At 41.4% G+C, this 23,587-nt stretch overlaps 3 protein-coding genes across 4 annotated transcripts; all 3 read right to left on the reverse strand.

Moving 5' to 3' along the window:
- Nucleotides 1-934: 934 nt before the first annotated feature.
- atp6v0ca (ATPase H+ transporting V0 subunit ca) lies at nucleotides 935-6,492 on the reverse strand. The gene is made up of 3 exons (XM_075454276.1): nucleotides 6,265-6,492; nucleotides 2,376-2,559; nucleotides 935-2,100 (listed from the first exon to the last, which is right to left on the reverse strand). The coding sequence occupies exons 1-3, from the start codon at nucleotides 6,338-6,340 to the stop codon at nucleotides 1,896-1,898; spliced, it is 465 nt and encodes a 154-aa protein (XP_075310391.1). The 5' UTR covers nucleotides 6,341-6,492; the 3' UTR covers nucleotides 935-1,895.
- A 3,840-nt stretch (nucleotides 6,493-10,332) lies between these two features.
- ypel3 (yippee-like 3) lies at nucleotides 10,333-14,585 on the reverse strand. The gene is made up of 5 exons (XM_075454285.1): nucleotides 14,213-14,585; nucleotides 13,209-13,327; nucleotides 13,025-13,068; nucleotides 12,325-12,433; nucleotides 10,333-11,580 (listed from the first exon to the last, which is right to left on the reverse strand). The coding sequence occupies exons 2-5, from the start codon at nucleotides 13,323-13,325 to the stop codon at nucleotides 11,491-11,493; spliced, it is 360 nt and encodes a 119-aa protein (XP_075310400.1). The 5' UTR covers nucleotides 13,326-13,327; nucleotides 14,213-14,585; the 3' UTR covers nucleotides 10,333-11,490.
- A 1,137-nt stretch (nucleotides 14,586-15,722) lies between these two features.
- gdpd3a (glycerophosphodiester phosphodiesterase domain containing 3a) lies at nucleotides 15,723-21,374 on the reverse strand. 2 transcript variants are annotated; one of them, XM_075454483.1, is made up of 10 exons: nucleotides 20,889-21,374; nucleotides 20,186-20,228; nucleotides 19,752-19,887; nucleotides 19,299-19,344; nucleotides 19,045-19,163; nucleotides 18,800-18,889; nucleotides 18,421-18,554; nucleotides 18,090-18,149; nucleotides 17,699-17,754; nucleotides 15,723-16,239 (listed from the first exon to the last, which is right to left on the reverse strand). In XM_075454483.1, the coding sequence occupies exons 1-10, from the start codon at nucleotides 21,025-21,027 to the stop codon at nucleotides 16,190-16,192; spliced, it is 873 nt and encodes a 290-aa protein (XP_075310598.1). In that variant the 5' UTR covers nucleotides 21,028-21,374; the 3' UTR covers nucleotides 15,723-16,189. The 2 variants fall into 2 exon arrangements, with proteins under 2 accessions (XP_075310598.1, XP_075310597.1); XM_075454482.1 differs by having other exon boundaries at nucleotides 17,703-17,754; nucleotides 20,889-21,367.
- Between the last annotated feature and the right edge of the window lie 2,213 nt (nucleotides 21,375-23,587).

A 23,587-nucleotide genomic window follows, 5' to 3' on the forward strand; every position in this document is an offset into this window, starting at 1 on the left:
TGATAAGAAAAATGAAGAATTTTTAAGCCTTTGTTTTATTTTGCCTCTTTCTGTACACTTAAAATGTCCAGTTTTGTCAGATACAGTGATGTGTTGTTTATGAATATTATTTTGCATTCTTAACCTTCCTCCCCTGAATGTTGCATCATGAAAATTTTAAGTAGTGAAATGGAGTAGCGGGAAAACTTGCAGCACTGCCCAGAGCCAGTGTTTTTTTTGGTTGTTCAACATAACAACATGTTCAACATAATAGAGTTCACTACAGAAAGCAAATGCAACAAGACAGCAGCGAACGCAGCAGAAAACGAAAATGAAGCACCTGGCGGGTTTGTTCCAGTTATGTCATCGTAAGCAAAGGTGCTCCCCAGGGATCATTCCTGGCATCACTCCTATTTATGCAGTCATGCATTAACAAGCTTGATCACTTAAGTCTCTAAAGCATCTTAAAACCTTAATCAAATCAGGCTCTCTGTTGGCTCTGACAGTCTTAGAACAGTACCATGGGTGATTCAAAACTTACATCTGGATGATGACAAAAAAACATAACTCGTTATCAAATGAAGAATTAAAACTGCTGGATCAGGTGATCAGAATCCCTTTTCTAAGCTTTGAGACGGCGACAGCATCTCAAAACGAAGGGTTTAGGATTGGAATTCATTATCCTCCCCGTTTTTACACCTCATGGCATCCCTGCAATGTTTACTGGCATCGATTATTTCTTTCGAACAGCACCGAGGGTCATCGTGCACTTAAAACACTCGCCCACTGCTGCGCTTTGTATACTCAGGTCGGCTTCATCCTCCCATAGATTCAGTCACTGGCATATTCTTATTGACAAATCCATTCATGGTCTGCTCCCACCTTACCTTTCCACTTAAGACCACAATGATTGGCTTTCCCGTTAATATGAAAGAAAACTGGCTCGGCAGTGACGTTTCTGGAGGAGGTTGAGTTTTATTTGGAAATCTGACAGGCATGGCTTAACAGTGAGCTCTCACTTTAAACAAACAAAACCAAAATCAATACAGCAGCACTACAGGTAAACGATACTAGTGTCTGAGAATGTCATATTTAACATAAATACACTTGCACACTTTATACACTCAAAATCTCTCACCCACACACATACGCACGTACATACACACACACACACACACACACGCTGCCAACCCCATGTGAACATGTGGACATCCTCCATTAATAATCACTATATCCAGAGGAATTCCGAGCACTTAGAACAATTACCCACAGTGCAATTAATCTAACTATACACAGATCATTTATATATTTTGAATGTATATAAGGTATTCAATAAACAGTATTCCATTTAGACAGTTTCAAAATCTTCATAGCTTTCCATAAATAGTGAAAAAAAAAGAAAAGAAAAGAAATCTGAGAAAAAAAAAAAAAAAGAATGGTCCCAAAAAGTAATACTAGTGCGTAAAATTTTTTCAGCAGTCTCAAAACAATTAAAAACCAACAACAAAAAGGACAAAAAAAAAAACAAAAAAAAAAAAACAAAGGAGGGGAGTGGGCAGAGGGGTAAACGTTGATATTCACACTCACAGCACAGACTGGTTACTACACTTACTGGGGTGGGAGGACTCTGGATCACTGTACAGTTTAGGATTCAACAATACATCAGGCAGACTGTCCACACATCATCTCACAACAAACAGTACATGTTCATGCCCGTTCTGTACGCACAACACCTGACACAACTGGATGGCTTCAAAAACAATATGGAATAGATCACATCTACGGAGGACAGAGCTGTCGAAGTTGCCATCCCATCCTGTCAGACCCACAGCGTGCCATGGACGAAGGTGAAAATCTCCTATTTGTTCTTGCTGCTTTGATGTGGAATGAATGAGATGGTGTTTGGATGGAGACACTTATTTAGTAGATAGGATGAGGGCCACGATAAGGCCGTAAAGCCCCAGCACCTCGGCGAAGATCAGGATCAGGATCATGCCCACGAAGAGCCGAGGCTGCTGAGCGGTGCCTCTCACACCGGCGTCGCCCACGATGCCGATGGCGAACCCGGCTGCCAGGCCGCTCAGGCCCACGCTCAGACCGGCACCGAGGTGCAGGAAACTCCTGGTGGAGAGAAGAAGAGTACGTCTTAGGGTTTGGTGCAACGAGTTCACCGCGCCACTAGTGATTCCCACAATCCACTCTCTATTGATTATTTGTCTTTGTTTCAAACAGAAAAATGCAGGATTGAAAGCAGAGATGCTTTAACTGCAGAGTTATGTGACACCGAGTGGCCCAAAGGAAACATCAGTGGCAACAAATACAATAATCGTCTATTATTTAACCCAATAATGTAGAAGAAATATATTTGCCTACAGGGCGTCCAAAGTTCAGCTTACTTGTAAAGGCTGACTCTCTCAGAGATGTTGTTTGCTATCAGCACAGCTACCACCAGCCCATAGATGGCGATGATACCGGCCATGACCACGGGGATGATGGACTTCATGATGAGCTCTGGCCGCATCACTGACATGGCAGCAATGCCTGTGCCGCTCTTTGCCGTCCCGTACGCTGCTCCTAACGCTGAAGAAGAGATCAGAGAGTCTGTTCAGATCACCACACATCAACATCAGTCAAGAATGTCTGGGGCTTCGTCTTTAACTCAATGGATTAAAGGTGGTCCAAAAACACAGGGAACAATGCAAAGTGCTCAACTGTCAACCAAAAATAACAACAAAAAAAGATAAAACCGTAACATCATTTTTGGAAAAGATAAATAAAGATGCATTTACAAGTCATTTCCTCTCAGAAACCAAAGAGAAAATGCGGCTGCATTCTGTGGCTCTGCTGTCCCAAGATAGCGACGCCCACTTCGATACAAATGACTGTGTTGGTGATTAATGCCACAGATGGGAGCTCATCTCGCAGTCTTCCTCTGCTCTGCTGTCCATCCATGTTTCACTACAGCCTTATTGCACTAATTATCAGCGCGCGTCTCTGCTCAAAAAGGCCGACACCTTAAAGAGCAACAACCTTTAGTGAAAAATCCAGCCAATCGGGGAGTATTCAGTTATTGGCTTTCTTCAGGGCAACGCTGTTCAAATGAATACGTTTAAGATGGGTTAATGTGCTCCACTGGGATTGATTAGACTTCTTTACAAGGGCTTGGTTTCAATTTAAATGGGAGGGTGAAACTAATTTTACATTAGTTGTTAAGTGAACTGGTATATGGGGTTAATTTTGTAGAGTTTACTCATGGCAGTCTTCTTTTTTTCCAATTAAATCAGTTTGTTTATTCAGACATAATACCACTACAAGATTTTATTTAGTTTCCAGAAGTTTTGTTAAATGCAATGAGGACTAGTTCTCAAACTGAAGACATGGAGCGTAATGATAAAAGTGTAGTCGAACTGCCACCGGCTTTATTTTTAGACTCTTAGGTGATGAAGACGTTAGGCAGCCACTGCGCTGTCTCGGCTGTCTGTTCTCTCAGGAGGAGAGACTAAAAATCACACTTTTCTTCCACGCTGCTTGATGTTACGTTGAATTTTCTGCAAGCAATGAGAATTTGATCAGTTTGCCTCATTAAAATGGTTGAGGGGCGGGCGAGGAACTCGGTATACTGAACATGTATTACAGGGGAAAGGGAAAACAAACCACTGGATCTGGACACTTCCCGCATCATCCTGGATTTCATCAGCTGCGCCTCCACATCTGGCCGTGCGTCAGTCCAGCCTGTTGTCAGTGCTCCAGGCCGGAGGAAACATGACGATGAAACAGCGCTGATTTAATCTAAAGCTAAATTTGATTTGCGAATCCAGTGGGCTTCGATACATTACAACTCCGCAACATTGTTATTCAGGCCAGATGTGTTTATTTGTACCACAGGAAAAAAAAAAAAAAAAACAACACAACACAGGCGGTCTGAATATTTATGAAAGAACGGATCGCTAACGTGCGCTATAGAGCTGAAGTAAATGTTCCACAAGCTCTCACATTTAATTTCTACCGTCTGGCTTCAGATCGACATAAACATTCAGCAATATTTTTTTTTTTTTTACTGTCAGCAGTGTGTGAGTCTGCGCATATGGAAGGAGAGTGGCTCCAGTTTGACTCAAAAAGAAGCATGAACTGAGCAGTAGCTTTTCTTCCCTGTTCATTTGGCAGCAAAAAGTTCTTCTTGGGTGATGTATCTAATGACTGTTTGAAAAACCGTGGAGCACGAAGGTTCAGACGGGACTCTCAAACCTGACATATTACCACCAGGCGTCCTCAATCATAAGATTGACTGTGACTTGAAGTATGTAAGGACAGATTAATCAGACTGAAAAGTTTCACGTATATTACTGTCACAAGAGGTCACCGTGGAAACAGTGTAAATGCAACTGAACCACACCTAAGTAAACTGGGAAAGGTATCGTTTCATGCAGAAAAACCCTTTTAAGTCGTCCACATTTTGTCAAGACTCATAAATGTATAAAAGCTTTTTCTTTTTATTGTTGTACATTTAATCAACAATAAAGGCCGACACACCTAATCTACACAACTGTTCAGACCCTTCACTCGATTAAAAGCATCTTCAGCATCAATGAGGGCCTCAAGTTCTCTGGGGAATGATCCAGGCTCTGCGCATCTTTGGAAGTTTTTCCTCCCATTCTTCCCCGCGGAGACATTCAAGCACGACCAAGTTTAATGGGAAGAGTCGGTGAATGGCTTGTTTCGGGCCTCTTCAGAGACGACCCACCGGGTTCGGGTTCAGAATATGAATCATTTTGTGTATTCTTAGCCTGATTCAGGTTTTCTTTCTCCAAACGTAAACCTATGACTGAGCCGAAGGTGACCAACACCACTTAGGCTTGTTTTTCCAAAACATGTCATATACAAGTACTCTACTTGAAACCCAAAAAACCCCAAGAAACCCAAAAGATTCCCACAGAATGATGTTAACATCACCGTGTTCGACTATAGGGAGGCATTGTATTAATTAGCTGATGTTCCCAGCAGGCTGTCGTGTGCCATTTATTGAGGTTCGGCTCCTGTCTGGCCACTCGCTAAGATTACTGACTTAAAAGTCGGTCAAGCATTTCCCACGTTTCCATACTCCTCCGTTGTCTTACACGTAAGACAATCGACTAAGTAAACTAAACTTTGTGCAGGACAGCCCAAATATGTCACTTCTTTTCTAAATTTATACATGAAATGCACAACAGACACCTCTAAGTTACACACTTCAACACAGACTCATGGATTAAATCAGGGCTCCTACTCGACGTTGGCCGGAATGTCACTAAAACACATTAAATGTGATTTCTGTACCAACGTCACTGTACAGTGATTACGTTCACCCGTAATCCATTTACATGCACTGAGGTACGAGAGGCCATCAGCTCGATTTTGAATCCCAAGGCCTGATGTGATCTTGTCTAAAAACATCTTAGGCCTAAATAACTTGCTTAAGTGACCTGATGGGGTGGCTGGATTCTTCAAAGATTGCAATAGTCACATCAAAGAAAGAATCTTTGAAGTTAGCAGGGTTGAAAAGTGTGGAGAGTAATAGTAAGGGAAATGTACAGTTAAGGGGTAGAAATCACATATGAAGTCATGCAAACAGGGCAGAACAAAAATCTGAGTAAGGAATTGTAAAAAATATATTTTTTAAAACAGCTGAATCCAAACATAATAACCTTATTGTAATGAATGACAGGCGGGGTTAAACCATGAATGAATGAATGAACGGTTGGTTGGATGTGCCCTTTAAATGATCATACTGATGCCTAGGCCTTGATGCTGCCGCTCCTATTATAAACTTCACTGAAAATCAACGAAAAACGTGCGTTTGAACTCTAGAAAAATAATCCCATTTTAAACATGAGGCATGATGGCCCATCCCGCGCTTTATATTAACTTGATTTTAGCAAATCACACATGGCCTGGCGAGGAAAGCTACCACCCTGGTGATGGCCTGCGTCACAAACCAGTAACGACCAGAAGACACCGTTTCAGCCTGACTAGAATATAACCTGGCTTCCACAGAGGGAGGTATCTCGCTAAGCCATCAGAGGAGCCTGCGGTCAGCAGCTCGATGTCGGCTGAACCCTCCCCCCGCCTCTCCATCGCATCCCCCGGCAGGTGTGCGAGCCGTGACCACCCCAACCACCAGCGCACGCGGTTTCTCGGGAGCCAGGGGTCGTATCCAATACGGTCGCGTGAGTTCGGATTTCTGGCTAAACTAATCCGACCTTATGGCTGTGATACAGAGGTGTCAGATGAAGAAGCTGGTGTAGTTACCGCTGAAGACCATGGCCGCAGAGGCTCCCATCACAGCGAAGAAAGGTGAGTACTCGGGGCTCTCCTCAGAAGACATTCTCGCACTTCTCTTGGGGCGATAGAGCTACAAGGCAGACTATCTTCTTTGTGAGGGTTCCCCTGTCCCACCGTCACCTACGACCAGGTTAAATCACTGTAAGGGGGCGACAACGTAGCTGCCAGCAGGACTACCGGTGTAGAAGAGGAAAATGGCGATACGGAAAAAGTCACATGATCATCCATCTCGGAAAGATCCAATTGTGCTGACGCGGGGGTCCTCCATACAAATAGCTAAAACATATCTCCTCGCTAACGTTTATTCCATCGTAAAATGACACGTAAATGTATTGTATGTTGATAATAATTTTCTACGTGATTATATGTTACAGTTATCCGTGGTACCATGACGTATAGCGTGAGAGTTTTGTACAGTTCTTGGTTTTTGGTATGTTCTGCTGCAAGTGTACTGACTGCAGTTGAAACGCTAGTCGTCACTACACGCTGGCGTATTAATTATTAGATACCAAATGTCCAGAAAATCAAGAACAAACAACGAATGTGCTCTATAATTTGAAAATATAGCCAAAAATGAATCATAAACAGTTCCATGTGATGATTGGACCAATTAGCCGGAGACACAACCTGGAGTTGCCTTTTTCAAGGTGACACTTATATGAAAATGGGTGTTTCTGAGCTAAAGGAACATTTCGCCTCACTTGCATCCTTTTGGTTGAACTTTATTGACGGATTAAATTTTTACCACTATGATCCTTCTTCAAATACAATGTACTTTTCTGAAATATATTTTTCTTCTCGCCATCCCTTTGTAAGTGCTGATGATTTGTTAAAGTTTTGACCGTTTTTTAAAAACTTTGTCCAAATTGAATATAATAGGGTAGAAAGGAATATATATGTATTTAAATAAAGCTACAGTATTTAGTTAATAGAATTTTTATCAGGTCCCAGAATTTGATGTTTGATAATCTAATAAGATTGTGCAAAAGCTACTGGGTCAGATCTCGTGGAAGTTGGTAAAGAGTTGGAGCATGGGCAAAGGAGGAGAACATTGAATTAGGGTCTGGAATCGCTTTTGTTAAAAGTTTGCATTTGCCTTGGTCCAGGATGTGCTCTGTTGTGAAAAAAGATTGAATCTCTATAATGAACGTAAACTTTGTAAATTCAATTAAATACATTGAATTACTGATTTTACAACTGCATTCCAACATCAAAGTAAACAGCCACAAACCTCAGCACTGATCAGAGACTGGCCTGTATGAGAGTGCCTGCTGATTTCTCCTCTTCACTACAGCCCTCTGTCTGACCGAAGGCTCTAAATATTCCAGCCCTCAGCCCTTACTCGGGCAATTAATAGGCCTTCAACCTTCTCCCTACACTTCAGAGCTGCTTCTTCCAGCCTTTCAAGCTTAATTTCAAGTCATCTTTCTCAAAGGCTGAAGTTCTTTGGTGTCCTTTGCCTTAAATTTGAGTTAAGGACTATTTCATCACTCTGGTAGCTTTGAGCGGAGAGCAGATTAGACTCACTGCCGGGTTGTGGTATCTTATTTAAACCGCCTCGATGAGTCTGTGATGCCAAAGTTTGCTTGGCGTGGAAAGTTTTAATGTCACCTCGGTTTTAACAATTTCGCAAGGCTTGTCAAATTATCTTATTTTAAATTTTTCCAGAGGAGTTCTTTGAATTTCCGACATGTAGCTCTGTGTTTATGCTTATATCTCTCGCACCAAACCACTTGGTAAAATATTCACTTCCACATATCGAAGCTCTTGCACGGTACACTGTGCTACTAAGGATTAAGGAGTAAGAATGTTCAATTAGTAGCTTTCAAAATTACTTGCCTCGCAGAAGGCTTTGTGACTTGTTCAAATGTCTCATAAGATTGTACTTATACAGTAGAGAATGAAAAGAGGAAACGAGGCAGCTGAAAAATGTGCTGAGCACACATGACTGTCAGTAGCCTCCCATCACACATAAAGAAAAGAAAGAAAAATATGCCATCATGTGACCCGTTTCTGCTCAAAGAATGATCCCCATTTCCCAGAGATACCGGCTGCCAAGCAAGCAATGTGCATTTTAAGAAAGGGGGAAAATATGGTTTAAAAAGCCAGTAAAGGTACAGTCTGTCCTTTTAAAGAGGCATGATGGCAAAGTCAACATTTATTAAGGGAGGAATGAAAGCCCAACAAAAAAAAGATAATAAATGAATCGAGCTAATTTATGCTCCCAAGGAAAAAGATGACCCGCCTTGAGATTGTAAGGTTTATCATTTGGAATGGCTAAATTAGAAAAATAACAGAAAAGGATGAAAAACAGAGACTTGGCAGAGGGACTGGATAACAGACTTTGATCAAGGGAAACAGCTGAATAAAAGGAAGCAAAAGGAAGTTCATGCTGTTAATGCTGTAAGTTGTATTGACCCGTAAATTAAGTTCAGGCAAAGTGCAATAAACAGAAAAGGCACAAATCAAATCAATATCAGGTAGGACCCCTCTTTTAGCCGGGTGGGTTGCTCTTAATGAACTTGCCACAGTTTGTCTGTGGGATTCAGTTGTCTCAGTGTCTTCATGTAGTCCCAGAAGTCACGACTCTGTAGCATTTTAACCATCTCTCAGATCCAACAGCACCATCTGCTGGCTGATAGTGGAAATTCTTTTCTGCTAGCTGGCGTAGCAGAGACATTTTCATCATAGAACGTAGAGCAATTATTTCCAGCACTGTTATCTCATCAACATCATTAGATACTGAGTAGGAGGCAAGTTGGTCTGAAAGTAACACTGGGAGTTATCACTTCTTAAAAGCAGTGGTGATGAAGCCCAATATCTTGTATCACGTCTATGACTCCTCCTTGAGGCCACTAGATGTTCTTAGAGTGGTTCAAAGAGTTTTTTTTTCGTTTGATTACTTCTCACACCTCAGATGTCTCCGCAAACTGGGCTTTGTGCTGATCTGGAGCTCAGTGTGTAGCGTACACTTCCACTTTTTAGAAAAAAAAAAGAAAGCAACTGATGTTTGCCAAAAACCAAACACGAACAATGTTTCGTCGACAGAGGAATTGTAGCACTTTGGAACGGCAGTGAATCAGTTTGGCCATCGGGCAAGAAAGTGAAACCCACGAAGCCTTCAGTAAAACAGGCAGGATGTTTTATCAGGCTGTGTGGCTGCCTCTGGTATCCAGGCACCAAATGTATCCAAATAATGCAAATCAGAAAACAACCCAATACTAGAAAATTGCATTTAACACGGTTTGAGTGATTGAGAGCCAAAGTATGGACTGTTTTAAACTGGCCAACACCGACTTCAAAGTTAAATCCTGCTGAATACTTGAGAGAGTGCTTAAATCTGCCATTTCAGGAGGGATTTCTGAGGAGAAAAAAAAAAACCTGAAAGGGCCTGAGCACACAGCTGTGGCAGAAACTACCAGCAGAGAGGAGCAAAGGGCACTCTCGGCTCATAAAGAAGGTGTAATTAAAAGGAAAAGCGTTGGATTTAGTTGGTATGGACCAGCCTTTTTTTTCTATTTAACTCACTGTGTCCCTTTTGTTGCACTAACCTTTAAAATGGTCCTTTATGTGAAACTTTTATGTTAAAACTTTGTTTTATGCTGCGTCCTCGGCCAGAATTACCAAAAAGAAGAGATCATAATATTTCAATGAGATCTTCCTGGCTAAACAAAGGAAATAAACTAAAACATGTTGTTATTGTCAAGAAGGGTTATGCAACCAGATATTTGTGACCAGAGTGCATTTCAACTTGATATTGTTTTTGTCTCACTATGTATATATAGAAACCTTTGGGCTTTAGGGTGTTCATTTCTCAGTTTTACTCATTTGCAATTTCCTCTAAAAACAAAATATTCTGAATAACGCTTTTGAAATCAAGGGGTGCCAATAAATCTGACCCAAACCAAAGGTGTTATGTGCAGCCATGACGTTTTGCAAGCATGAACGCAATTTCTTTTTTTGACCACGCGAAGAAAAGTGTCCATTTCAGGAATCGGAGACTCAATGCCCATATATACATACGCAGCAGCAATGTTACTGGCAAACCATAGTTTAATGATAGAACCAGGTTCAAATAAAAACACTTTAATGAAAAGCAGACATTAAAAAAAAAAAGATCACCATAAATATGCTACAACATCCTAATCACACTTCGCACTAACACAATATAGCTACTGTATCTGCAGGGACAGCTCTGTGTTAGATAATGTGCAAATGTATAAAGGATAGATCTCATCAGTATTAAATGGAAGTGAAGAGTGTGCAGTGAAAAAGAAGTGAGCCAACTCCAGGCCAGTGCGTCTCAACACTGTCTAGCTCAAGACGCCTCAAGATACACTGCAAACACACACACACACACACACACACACACACACAGACACGTCCTAAAAGTTACACCCGTGTACAGAAAACTCATTCTAGAGATTTAAGAGTTCTTGCAGACTTATGCAGGCTTCGACACTTTGACGTTACTCATTTCACACCCCGATTGCCCTCTGCAGATATGTGAAAAAGTGTCTATGCTGCTGTGAAAAAAAAAAAAAGACAAATTTCCTTGACATAAAAAGAAAAGAAAAATTTTTACATACCCTTCCTGCCTGTATCAATCCAAAACGATCCGAGTTAAAAAAAAACAAAAAAAGAAGAAGCCACAATCGGCTCCATCTACGACAGATTTAAATGTGCATCTTAGACTTAAAGAAGAAATCCCAAATAACTGCATTTAATGTCTCAGATTCTTTAGACTTCCATTGGCCTCACCACCACAGAGACGGACTGTTTGGCAGTCACTACAATAAAGTTTGATCATTAAAATCCAACACGCACTGATGCCTGTGTGACTACATCCTCCATGCGCCCGCGCACACACACACACACACACACACACACACACACACACACACACACACACACACACACACACACACACACACAGTCTCCATGCCCCTGGACAGCTAATAATAGGGACAGCAATATCAGCAAATGTCTTGTTGTGGTTGCTGAAAAGACATTTAAGAACAGACAAAGATAAGGCATCACATGCTATTCTTGGCAAAGCTGTATGAAGTGAAAGTGTGGCACAGCAACGGCTCGAACGCGGGATGAGGAAGCTACACTTGAACCCTTTTAAGTTGAGGGGATGCAACTCTTTTAAAAAGAAAAAGTCACGAAGAAAGATGGAGATTTGCCCTCTCAGTCCCAGCCGTTGTCCTTTATCATGTGGGAGAGCTCAATGATGTACTTCCCCTCCTTGTACTTCTGACTGAGTTCAAAGGCTTGTTCCTGCAGAAAAAGAAGGTGCAGATGACAATGGAGGCCTCGTTGTGTTAAACAGAGAAGAAGTTGCTAGCTGGAACGTAACTTTGAGGAAGACAAAAAATTTAAATAGCCGATCGCTTGTGTGATCAACCATGTGAGCAACGTGTTCGGTATAGCAGATTTACATTTGGCGTTTCATCCTGCCCTAACGCACCACAGCTCCTTAAAAGCAGGGGAAGAAAAAAAGAAAAAAAAAAAAAAAAAAAAAACTACCTCAAGCAAACACATGACTGTTTTTGTGATATTCAGGAAGACTCTGACCTTCATGGGCAACCTTTTGTATCAGCCAACTTCCAAATATGCATCAAAATATAGTGATGGAAACCTGGATGTTATACAGTTTCATTGTGTGTCCAAAAGAACTGCGTAGTTACAAAGTTTCAAGTACGCATGAGGGGGAGTTCTTCTCCGACGCAGAAAACACTTGTTTCTGTTGAAGTGGCATGACTATGAAACACGTTTGCATAATTCCTGAAAACTAACTGTTCTGGCACGTCTCAAACAATGAGCTGCTGATTCACACTTCATCATGTTTGACCAGTCAGAGCATGTTTAAAAAACAACAACAAAAAAAACACTTAAGAACAAAACAAGCTATGAACCTGTGAATTAGCACAAAATGGACTCTTTAAGTTGACGAGTTATGATATAGTTTTGGATTGATGCAGCGTCAGTGCAGCGTAGGCGTGTGGATGAACAGTTACTTACGTATTTCCAGCCCAGCGTGGTGTGACAGTTTTCACAGTAGATGTCGGCCACCGCGTGAAGCCCCGTGAGCAGCAGCCTCTCCTCTGCGGGTCCGCAGCCAACGTTGACCCTGAAACCAAATGCAGTGTCATTTCAAGACTCCACCGTAAATAAACAAACACCCCTAAACAGCACAGAAGCTCCTTTCCTGCCCCGCTGCGCCTTCTCATTTTAATGGAAAGCTAATGTCCAAATTAAGAAATAATCTAAACCCGAGCCTTTTCTGAACAGATTACGGCTTAAACTGCGTAGATGCTGATATTAGATTAAGAGCTAATGTTATTTAATAGGCTCACATCTGATTGTGTATTGCTGACCCACTAACCCAGGAGGAGCGTGACTAAAGTGAACTCACCCAACTTCAAGGTCCAATCTAGAGCAAATCAAATTATCTGTTGACGCTGTGGTTTGTGTAAACACATCGAGTACAAGGAATTTGCTTTCAAAGAGAAATAGGCTATTTTGATGTAAAATAGGCATAAAAAAAAAAAAAAGAGAACAAAGACAAGGGATTCACCAACTTACTCAAAGGCTGTATTTAAAGACTCTTTTCACACTTGTGAATGTGCAAAGCATTTATAAAATGAACCCCTTTTGTACATCCAGCATGCTCAAATGGGCTAAAACCTGGAAATAATGTAATAATAATAACAATACTCACACAGAGTTAAAGAGGTAGGCTCGTCCCTGACTGCCTTGGAAAGACTTAGAGACAAGAAAGGAAAAAAACATAAGGAAGATTGTTTCTTACAGTTTTTCCTACGTCTAATCTATGTGAGAACCGTGAAGTGCTGTACAAGCCACCTAAAAGGATCATTAGCAGAAATGGCGGGCAGCATATTTACCTTGGAGATAAGATCGTCATGGTTAGCCAGATGGGCGCGGCAGTGCACACAGCTGTAACGACGGTGGCAGGAGTCCAGGTAAGCCTGGAAAGTCTTGGCCTTTGTCAGCTTCACCATGGCTGAGGAGGGCGAGGGCAGATAGGAGATATTTCAGTACTGCACGTGGTGATCTAGTGATACATTATTTTGGTTCCTCTTAAAACATAATTAAGACCAGACCAGTAGAAAGCCCAGGATATTTGACCCAAACAGGTTTTGAGTTGGTTTCAGGATGTCTGAGATGCAAAACAAGACTGTAAAGCTTTATCTTATCACGACCTGATCCAGCTCTTGGAGCTGGAGGCAAAGTAGGTTACATTGTGTGATCTGATGAGATCCAGATAAGATTTCAGTTTTCACAAATGTGTCATGTTTTAGCTGCCCAGGCTTAGAAATTGGGACATGTTGCACCTTACAAACTTTGTTGTGATCAAACTAGGGAAATGTGAAAAACTCTGAGTCAAACCCCAACTCTTATCTTTGACTTCAAAAACTTTTACCCACACAATTTAGACTTAGACTTATAATGTGATAACTCAAACAGTTGGGAGAACCTCCTCAGTAGTTCGGAAAATGAACGAACTGCACCCTTTGTAAACAATTTGCTGTGAATTGATTCCTGTTATCATCACTGAGTCAAGATAATATTCGACCAGACAGACAGGTTAGGATACAGTTCACCAAGCAGCTTGCTTCCTGCTTCATAGTAGTTTGCACACTATGCTCGCTTCATTAAACACTGGGAGTTTACCCAAATTCAAGCTCTGGTGATTGTCCAACACCAACTATCGTCTGTCAGTCTGTACGTAATGTTCTGGTACATCTGTCGGCTGCAAGAGGTATGGGCCACCAGCTCTACCTAGCTTGTCTGGAGCTAGCCTCTTAGCTATGCACTGTCAACACACAGCAGCTAACAGCAGCGCAGATGCGCATTGCAGGATATTTCCCCTTGCGTGTCCACTCACCTGAGAACACTGAAGCTCTTTACAGTTTACACTGTGGCCAAACGTCTCCGACAATGTAAAACCACCCGAAGAAAGAAGCGGGTAAAAGCGTTGTTTCGTGCAGGTCAGTTCGTGCAACAGTCGACCATGCGCTGACGGTTCGGACAAAAAAAAAAAAAAACACAGACAACACAGCCAGCCCCTGGTTGTTGCAGCGGAGTCCGTTTACCCGCGTTACTGTTTTGAATCAAAACCTAGTTTCCAAAGTTCTTCCACGGCGCTCGTTAAAAACGGGAGCTGGAATCCGACAATGCTGGCAGCCTGACAGGAGAGCGAAACGGCCCCAGCGGGAGAAAACTGTGGTTTGTTTATGAAAACACGCAGATGGAGGAAGTGTGAAGAGTGCAAAACAAACCCCTGACGACCAATCAGAGCTCCAGAGTGACGTTTTAGAATGTGGGTCAACCAATCAGATTCGACTTCACACTAGCCTTTTATGGCTATCAATTTGATTGCTGTTGTTCCCGTTTTATAAATGCCGTTCGTAGGATCTCATTTCCTGCGCGTCCGTTTGGGATAACAGTCTATTTGGTGGACACGGTGTAACTGAAAGGAACGAGAATGACTGAATAAGATTAAGGAAATGTCGAATATCCTTGCAAAGGAAGGATAGGGAGAGGGTTTGATTGTTGTGGTTTCTTGTTTAGTGTGCATGCCTGGCAGACGTGCACTATGTCTTGTTTTGTCTGACCAACCGTGCAAATCCCCAAAGACATAACATATCGTCATTAGAGGACAAAGAGAAACACCAGATATTCACATGCGAGAGGCCGACGCCATGAAAAGACTTTAAAAAGAGACTTTTCTGTGCAAACAGATTGCTTTTCTTTGCATTTGTAAAGGTTTCAGCCTCCCAAGGGGGTGCTTTGAGATTCTCTTAACAAATCCATTTGAAGGTTTTACATAATACTGGTAATCTGTGGAAATGTAACCTCTACGTAATATGAATAATCCCTCAGATTCCTTGAAATATTACTTCTAGTCATTTCCTTCGCAAAGTCACTTTTTCGGGCCTTTGTTCTTGAGAGGTAGTGAATTAAAGAACTCAGTTTACTTTATGTCTCATTAACTCAGCCGTCACAAAGCTTGGCACGGCCAACCAGGTCAGAAAAATACAGCCTTTGTTTCACTCACAGACTGGTCGATTATTATCACAGCAGTGTGGCCGGACTTTGACCGTGGCTGCCTGTGAAAACAGGGGCACAGGTGATGTTTACTGCACATGTAGACCCTCAGTCTTAAGGTAAAATGAATGGATTAAAGATGAATACATTTCCATTTATGAGACTCAGCACCAATAGATATACATTTACAGTACGGATAAGTTTATCTTTAGTTGACCTTCCAGTGTTTCATTTGGTTTCTACAACACACCAAGGCCAAATTTCAAAGTGATTTGTCCCAAATAATCTATTTCCTGTTATTTCACCACTTAATCAAACCAGTGGACATGGTGGAAAACGACATCAGAGACAGTCAAAACAAAGACATGTTTATTTATCGTAGGTTATGGGGGGACACGATCCAGGTGGTTAAATATTAACGACTGTGATTTGCTGCAGACAAAAATCAGGGATTTTTCTTTAAACACTGACCTGCTTGTAGCCAGCAGAAGTGATCTAAGTGCAGATCACACCACAAACAAGTTATTCTGTCAGTAGTGACTGAGAATTCTTTGCAGTCTTACAGCCTGCTGTGTATCCACTACAGCCTAAACTAATCATGTCATGATTGGAAAAAATGGATCTCACACGTCCTCTATATCATTTTTTTTTTCACAGTCTTGGATCTTTATACAATCCTTATTCATAGTAAAGTTGTTTTTGTTCTGACATGTGCCAGTTATAGTTTGGTGTCAGTTAATCCTGACGCCTGTTTCTGCAGAGGTAGCTTGACAGAAGAGTTGGATAGTCAGTCATCACCCCCGTGGCTCCCACGTCAAATGCTGCTTTTATGTCTTCCTCTTCGTTGCAAACAAATAAATGCACCTACAATTAAAGACACAGAGTAGTGGTTGAGGTAAAAAGGGGTGTTTCACTGTTCCCCGGTCATTCAAGCCATCAAGAATAATAGAAAACCTGGAGCATAGCTGAGCAGATATTCAGGCTAAATTGAGCACAAATAACTGATATTACATGTTATTATAAACTCATTCATTGTAATGATGTATGTTATCAGAGCCATGGCAGCAGGATTGTGATTATCTTCAATTCTAAAATATAGAGTACACTACATTCACATTCACATTAACATGTACAGTGGATTTATTTCACATATTGTCCAATCATGTGTGATTGATTCTATCTTCTTGGAGAAAAAGCTGTTTCTCTTTTTAGCTAATGTTTCACTTCTTCAAGTTATCTCATAGATGACTCACTGGCAATATATCACATGTTGCTATATAGGAAACTTATTAGTACAGTGAAGTATAATTTCCACTGCTTATATAAATTAACTGTGGAGCTGGTCTGGCAAAATATATATAAAAAATATCACTTTCTGTTCATGCAGATAATGGTGGGAAAAATCAGTTCTTTGTTACTTACAAATGTTAAAATGCAACAAGACAAGGGCATATAAATGTATCTATTTATTTCATCATGTTCCAACTCTTAAGTGGCCACTCAAAGCCTGACAATGGGAAAGATCTCATCAAAACAGCATTGTCATCACAGGACTGAGGTGATACATTCAGGGAACTCCCAGTACTTTTGTGAGCTCTGTTATTAGTAATAGTTGAAGTGTGTATTCTTTCTATCCCTTGTTTAACAAGCAGATTTAAATTACTTATGGCTGTGTTTCCTATTTTTCATCTCTATATTATCACAGTATAAAGGAACATCAATTCTATTCTACTGTATGTTTTCAGCTTTTTAACAGTTCTTGGCCTCTTTTTTTGTCTCGTAATTAGCCAAATATCAGTGGATGAGGTCTGTATTACAAGCCCTAACCCCAACCCTCCTCTGAAAGATTCTTTTAAGGCTGAGTTATGTCACTGACCTTTGAGGAACAATGGACACATAAAAAAATTAAAAAGGCCCTCTGTTTTGTTAAGATGTCAAGTGTTAAACTGATAAACTTTTAGATGGGCTGATTTTAAAGAAAGCCAAGTAGTGGCAAATGTCTTCTTCAGAGAATTAAACAGAACAACTAGAAAGGGTTCGTACACACACGTGCAGATGACTGAACAGGCAAACGAGTGTTTGAAATCAGCTAGATAAAGGGCTACTCCACACTGAATGTAGACGGCCAACGCGCTGATTGGACCAGTCAGACATTTTAAATCAATTGAGTGCCTTGGTTAGAGATTTAAATGTTTTTTTTTTTTCCATTTCGGTTGTTCCTCTTGATTTTTTTACTCGCACATTAAAGCGCACCCGAATCCACCAACATCTGCACCATTCCAGCTTTTATCTTCTCTTAAGGCTTAAAATGATGGTTTCATACCTACCTGTATTCCCCGGGCTGCCAGGTGTTTAAAAAGACTTTTCCTCATAGTTATTCTGAAAGGACAGCATTAAAACAAAAACAAAAATCAACCAAAACACATTTTGTGATCTGCTTTAAAAAGAAATAATCTGGTAATTACTGGTAACTTTTCCAAAACTGCAGCACTGATTAACTTGTAGATTGTGTTTTTTTTTCTCTCTCACTTTAACATGGAATAAATATTAATCGATGTAATCTGGATCAAATTTCCAGGAAAGCATTTTACATTTTTTAATTTCCTGCCCTGTTTTAGCCATGCATCTTGCATATTACACACTAGACTTCTAAAACAAACCCTCAGAGCTGTGAATATGAGTTAAGGAAACTTGTAGTGGTCATTTTCACTTACTTTTCTATCAAAAACAGAACCAGCCTGTTCCTCAGGATTTTCTTCGTAGGAATGAAAGTCCTTCAGCAGGCAGAGATGAAGAAAATAAACAAAAAACATATCCATACTTTAGCATGATTATCTTCTTTTAAGTACTTAAAAAAGGGTTGAATCTAGAAGGATGGCCGAAGATGGCCTATTGCTACTTTGATCACATAAAAAAATTGACTTCCAAAACACTGTGAATAAATAAGCATCAGAGTTCTAGAATAGATGCTCTATTCAGTAACAGATTTTGGTCTTTTGACAGGAAATCCCTTAATGTGCACATGAACACACACTGCAGTCACACCTGTCAATGATGCTCGGAAAGTAGAACTGCAGTAAACTCTCCCCAAGCGGCACAAAGGGCAGCAGGCCGCTGTAGAAGAGGAGCAGAAGCAGCACACCTCGTTTCATCGAGAAACTGTACGGCATGGAGTCGTTCTGCAAGGAAGCACAGATGGAGAGACATTCTGGGTGTCCTGCTCGGCACAGAAACCATTTTCACGAATGTGTATGTAGGTTGAGGATCAAACTAAGACAAAGAAAAGCTTGATTTTCAGAAATCGTATCAATCGATTTCCAAACAACTGTTACATAACAGGGAGCAAAACCAGTTTGTGAGTGCGTTGCATGATGTTGTGTAATGCTGTTCTGGTGACTTTGTCTCCCCCAGCTGGTTCACATACAATTGTGCGACATTCCTTCAAGATGGTTGCATCCGTAGAAGCCCACACAGTGATCCCCTCCCTGCTGTAGCGTCGAACCAGGTCAGACACCTGCAGGAGGACAGCGAGTTGGGTAACTACACATACAAGTGATGAATAGTGATTAGAAGGTGAGAGTGCAAATATCGCTACAGACAGAGACATTGCACGACACATTTATAGGGTTCAACACCATTTTTGGTTTGTTTCATTGGGGTGTACTGCACCTTTTGCATCAGCTGCTGGTTGTTCTCTTTGATCTCTATGCTGACAGGCAACTCAGGAAACTTCCTGAACACGTCCTCCAGCAGAGCAAACTTCCTGTCTGCGCCGGTGCTGTAGCGACCTGAAGGATGTGAGGTGTGAAAAGTTAGGTGACACAAGCATAAACACACACCCACTGACCAACTTCTTCATTAAACAGACATTTGTCAGTGTTTTTTTTTTTTTCGTGAATCTGAAAATGAGTGGAGAAACTGGCCTGCGTAAAACGTCACCTCCAGTCTCTCCTTATACGGGGGCAAATCCTAAAAGGAAAATCAGATGTTTTAAGACATGCATTTTGATAGTGATACTGATTACAAGGAAAAGAGTCGACATGCGTCGAGTAGTGCTTGAAAGACAGTCGAATGCAAACATTCACTTAAATGTCTTTCAGAGCTTAATCATACACTCAGACTCAGCAGTTTGGTTTCTTAAGAAAAAAACATGGATGAAATACAAATATCAAAAGCCCTTTAGAATTTAATCTCATCTTACATGGCTGTTATTATTGCACATTTGGCAAAGTTTTGTAAAGTTAGATCTGGGAGCTATGACCATAGATTTAGCTGCTTTCAGCAGATTATCTGGAACCTCTACCAAAGCACACTGTCCAAACTTAACAAATGGCGGTTTGTCCTCACTGGGACTCATACAGGATCCGTCCTTCTACCTGTAGATTGAGCGAGGAGACTGTGACATCGTGACCGGTCTGTCTGAGCAGGTTCTCATCATGAGAAACCACCACGTGTCCGTCGCGTGTCAGGTGACAGTCCATCTCCAGCATCTGTGTGCCCTGCTTCACCGCACTGATGGCAAAGGTGGTGAAAGGATTTGAAAAGACATGAATATATGTGAGAATGCCTGCTTTGTTGTTTTTTTTTAAACCTGCAGAGGGAGATGGCATCTACCAGCTTGGCTCTTAAACACTTACACTGATAAAAGTGTAGGCCACATTCAGCTGGTGACCGACTTTCCTGAGAAGTCTCCAGGTGACGTCTGAACGGGACCAACCTGGCTACTTATGCTATGTGTTTGCTTGTGGTAAGGGGGTAGGTAAAAGTCTGCTCTAAAAGCAGCAGCTCCACTCGTACGTTTTGTACTCACTGTTTGAACGCCTCCATGGTACTTTCTATCCTTTCTCCGCATCCTGAAAATAAACCCAGGAGTCAGCTTTGACGATGCTGTGGGGCAAAACCATTAAATAAAACACTGTATACATTGAATAAATAGCATTTCTTAAAGATAGAGTAAAACTTTTTCAGTTTCTGTCAAGCATCATATCTGATGCTGACATCAGATCCCCCCTCTTCACATCCATTCGGTTTTCAACACCTAGTAAAATGACCTTATATCATTTTGCCATATTGTTCCAAATGTTCCACGAAATGTCCCACATAGCACAGTGAGTTACTGAAACGGTCCTGTTCTTCATTATGACACACAAACAGTTCGGCTTGATGATTACATTTTAGTTTCAACACGAACCTCCCTTCAGGTCAAAAACAAATTTGCAAAGTATGACATCATGTTTAAAAGCTTGTGAAGTCAGTCTTGGTTCTGTCATACTTCTTTAGCCCACACAGGGTCAGCAACAAACAAGCCTTTAAAATGAGGAAAAAGTACAGACAGAAAAAACAAACAAAAAAAACATTCAGCAGCAATTATGCTTGGATCTACTGTATCGCCATGGCTTCTTTCCCCTCAGCGCTTTCGTGATGACCTGACTTCATATCAAAATCAGGCTTGGCATCATAAAAGTAGATTAAGGATCCCTCCTACTGGCAGACACTCAGTGCCCTCCACTTACCTCCTCTGTGTGAAATGTGAGTGCAGTAGAAAGCTGTATGTTTCCTCTTATGGAGAAGATGTGGCTTCTTCAGCAGGTACAGCGAAGTGAGAGTGTAGCCTCCCAACGCTGGCAGAACAAAGTACAGAAAACTACTCATGCTTTCCTTTAAGCTCCTCCAGTGAGTGTCTGACAGTCTCTGCGAAATCTTGGAGAGGTGGTGTTTCAGAACTGTCAGTAGAGAAATGAAAAAAAACACCCTCAACAGGCTAATAGAGGTGTTCTTGTTTAGCAACCGACAATTAAGTCATCGATCTCCTTAGTGGTAAGACAACCAGCTGTCTGTTGAGAAATAGGAGGGAAAAAAACTAGACAAACTGGTAAGACTTAAAGTATGTCCCACTTTCGCTCACATCTAAAGCTACGTCTCAGCCCTCCTGTTTCCTTGTAAAGACAGCTGAACCCTTCAGAGCTATAAAGGTGAGTTAATGAAGCACCAGCTCCTAACCTCATTAAGCCCTCTCTCTCTCTCACTCTCTCTCTCTGGCCTCTCCCCTGCCAATGGCAACACATATCGCTCTCTTTACGCTGCCTTTGTTAAGTTGGAAATGAATGGGGCCGTGTGTGTGTCACACCTGAGTGCTGACTGTTTGCCAAGGCTTTCCTAGGAATCTTTTTTATCCTTCTCCATTTCACTGCAGTTATGGTCACATCAAACACCAAATCAGCCTCTGTCTATTGTCCTGGTCATATTATGAGTTTTTGTCTCGTTTGGAAATGAATATCTCTGAGAACTGTGAAATTCCTCAAAGGGACAGCAGCAGGTTTAGCTTACATCTTACAACGGGGATGTGGCATGTGGAGAAGTCAACTCTGATTTACAAGACCAGAAATATTAAAACGCCCACTTCACAGTCAGCAAAGTGCAGTATATATTGTTCAGCTTCAACACCAAAGCTGGAATGTGTCAAACAATGGTGCAACGAGCTGAGCCCACTCTGAAATGGTTTTCGCCAGAACAGAGGAATCTATTCACTGCAGGACAATCTGACTTTCCAGCATTGTCTCCAATGTACAGCTTTAGATGTAATGCTTTAGCATTTGGATCATTGTTCATGATCACCTATTTATTAAGCGTATGAGTAGACCACGGTGTCGCAAGAATGTCCGAGGGGAACAGCCATGCTGAGACACGCTACGGAAAAGGATGGGAAAGCCGAACAGCAGGAAAAGCAAGTTGGCTTTTAAAGTCAGATGCACACTCCATTACTCAAGACTTTACTCCTTGGGAAGCTTTCACTCAGACTTGGAAAACCTGACTGTGGTGTTTAGATATTCTTTGAGAAATCTCTAGTTTTGTAATATTAATTACTCTAGAGACTTGTGTCTTTAAAGTGGCAGCAGTGGGCAAAAGTTTGAAATCCTTGTTTTCAGCAGTACAAACTGTATAATACTGTCCTTCATTTGGTGTAAGAAACACTTGCCCGTTTCTGTGGTAAGAAACAGTGCCTTGAAATATTATTCACCCTCCTCTGCATTTCTTCCTTTTTTATTGAATTACAACCTGCAAAAAAGAAAAAAAAAAAGGCATTTGAGCATCCCCAAACATCTGGGGAAGGTTTTCTGGTCAGAGGAGACTAAAAGTGGCCGCTTTAGCCATCAATAAAAGCTTTGCATTTGGCACAAACCCCTTTAATTTCTCGGGGAACACCATCCCCACCCTGTAGCATGGTGTTGGCAGCATCATGCTGTGGGGATGCTTTCCACTGACAGTCCCTGGAAACTTTAGCAGAAATGATGGATGGTGCTAAGTACAAGAACATTATTGAAGAAAACTTATTTCGGCCTTTCGGAGAATTGAAAACGAATAGTAGGTCCGACTGTTTACTGGTTTAAAGGGAAACATTTAATGTATCTGAGCCGGGTCAAAAGCCAGATCACAATCCAACTGTGAATATGTGGCAGGACTGTGTTCTGCACACAAGTGAACGAGGCTGAAGGAGCTTCTGGAGCCTTAGTTTGCAAAAATCCCAAAGACCAGATTTGCCAAAGTTACAAAACGTCGCCCCAAGAAATTCCAGTAGAACTGCGAAGTTGTGATGGCTTGAAATATTGACGTTTTCCAGCCAACAGTGTTTAGTATTCTTCATTTTTCAAGACTTTGAATGATCAGTGGTGCCACCTAGTGATGACACATAGGCTATTACGCACATGAGAAACAATTTAAAGGAGAACTGTGGTATTTTCAACATTAAAGGTAGGGTAGGAGGTCCTGGATTTTGAGTCCAGCGAAGCTGCATTTTGAAAATACAAAGGAAAAAAGTCCCAACCCTTTTCTTCACTTTCCCCCCGAAGGCACGCCTCTAGAGTACATGAACGCGCACGAGCACGAAGGTGCACGAGCGCTGTTCTGACAGCAAGCATCGATCGTTGCCGTATTTAGTTTATGCTAACTATACGTTTAAAGGGGCACTAGGTAGCATTTTCACCTAAAATTATAGCCTTTAGGAGTTTAACAAAGGTTAAACAAGTCAATAGTAAGCGAATGAAGCCTGTCTCGCTCCCAACAGGGGTCTGTATGCTGAAAATCCCATATGTAACTTCGGCAGGAGCGACCCGCTTCTGAAGTGTCGTGATGCGCGAGAAGAGTCGTTTGTGTTTACGGCACTTAGCTAGGTACTGTATGCTAGCTGTAGTTGTAGCTGTGTTCGCTTGCGTTG

The sequence above is a fragment of the Odontesthes bonariensis genome, chromosome 21, assembly GCF_027942865.1.
Source record: "Odontesthes bonariensis isolate fOdoBon6 chromosome 21, fOdoBon6.hap1, whole genome shotgun sequence".
NCBI lineage: Eukaryota > Metazoa > Chordata > Actinopteri > Atheriniformes > Atherinopsidae > Odontesthes > Odontesthes bonariensis.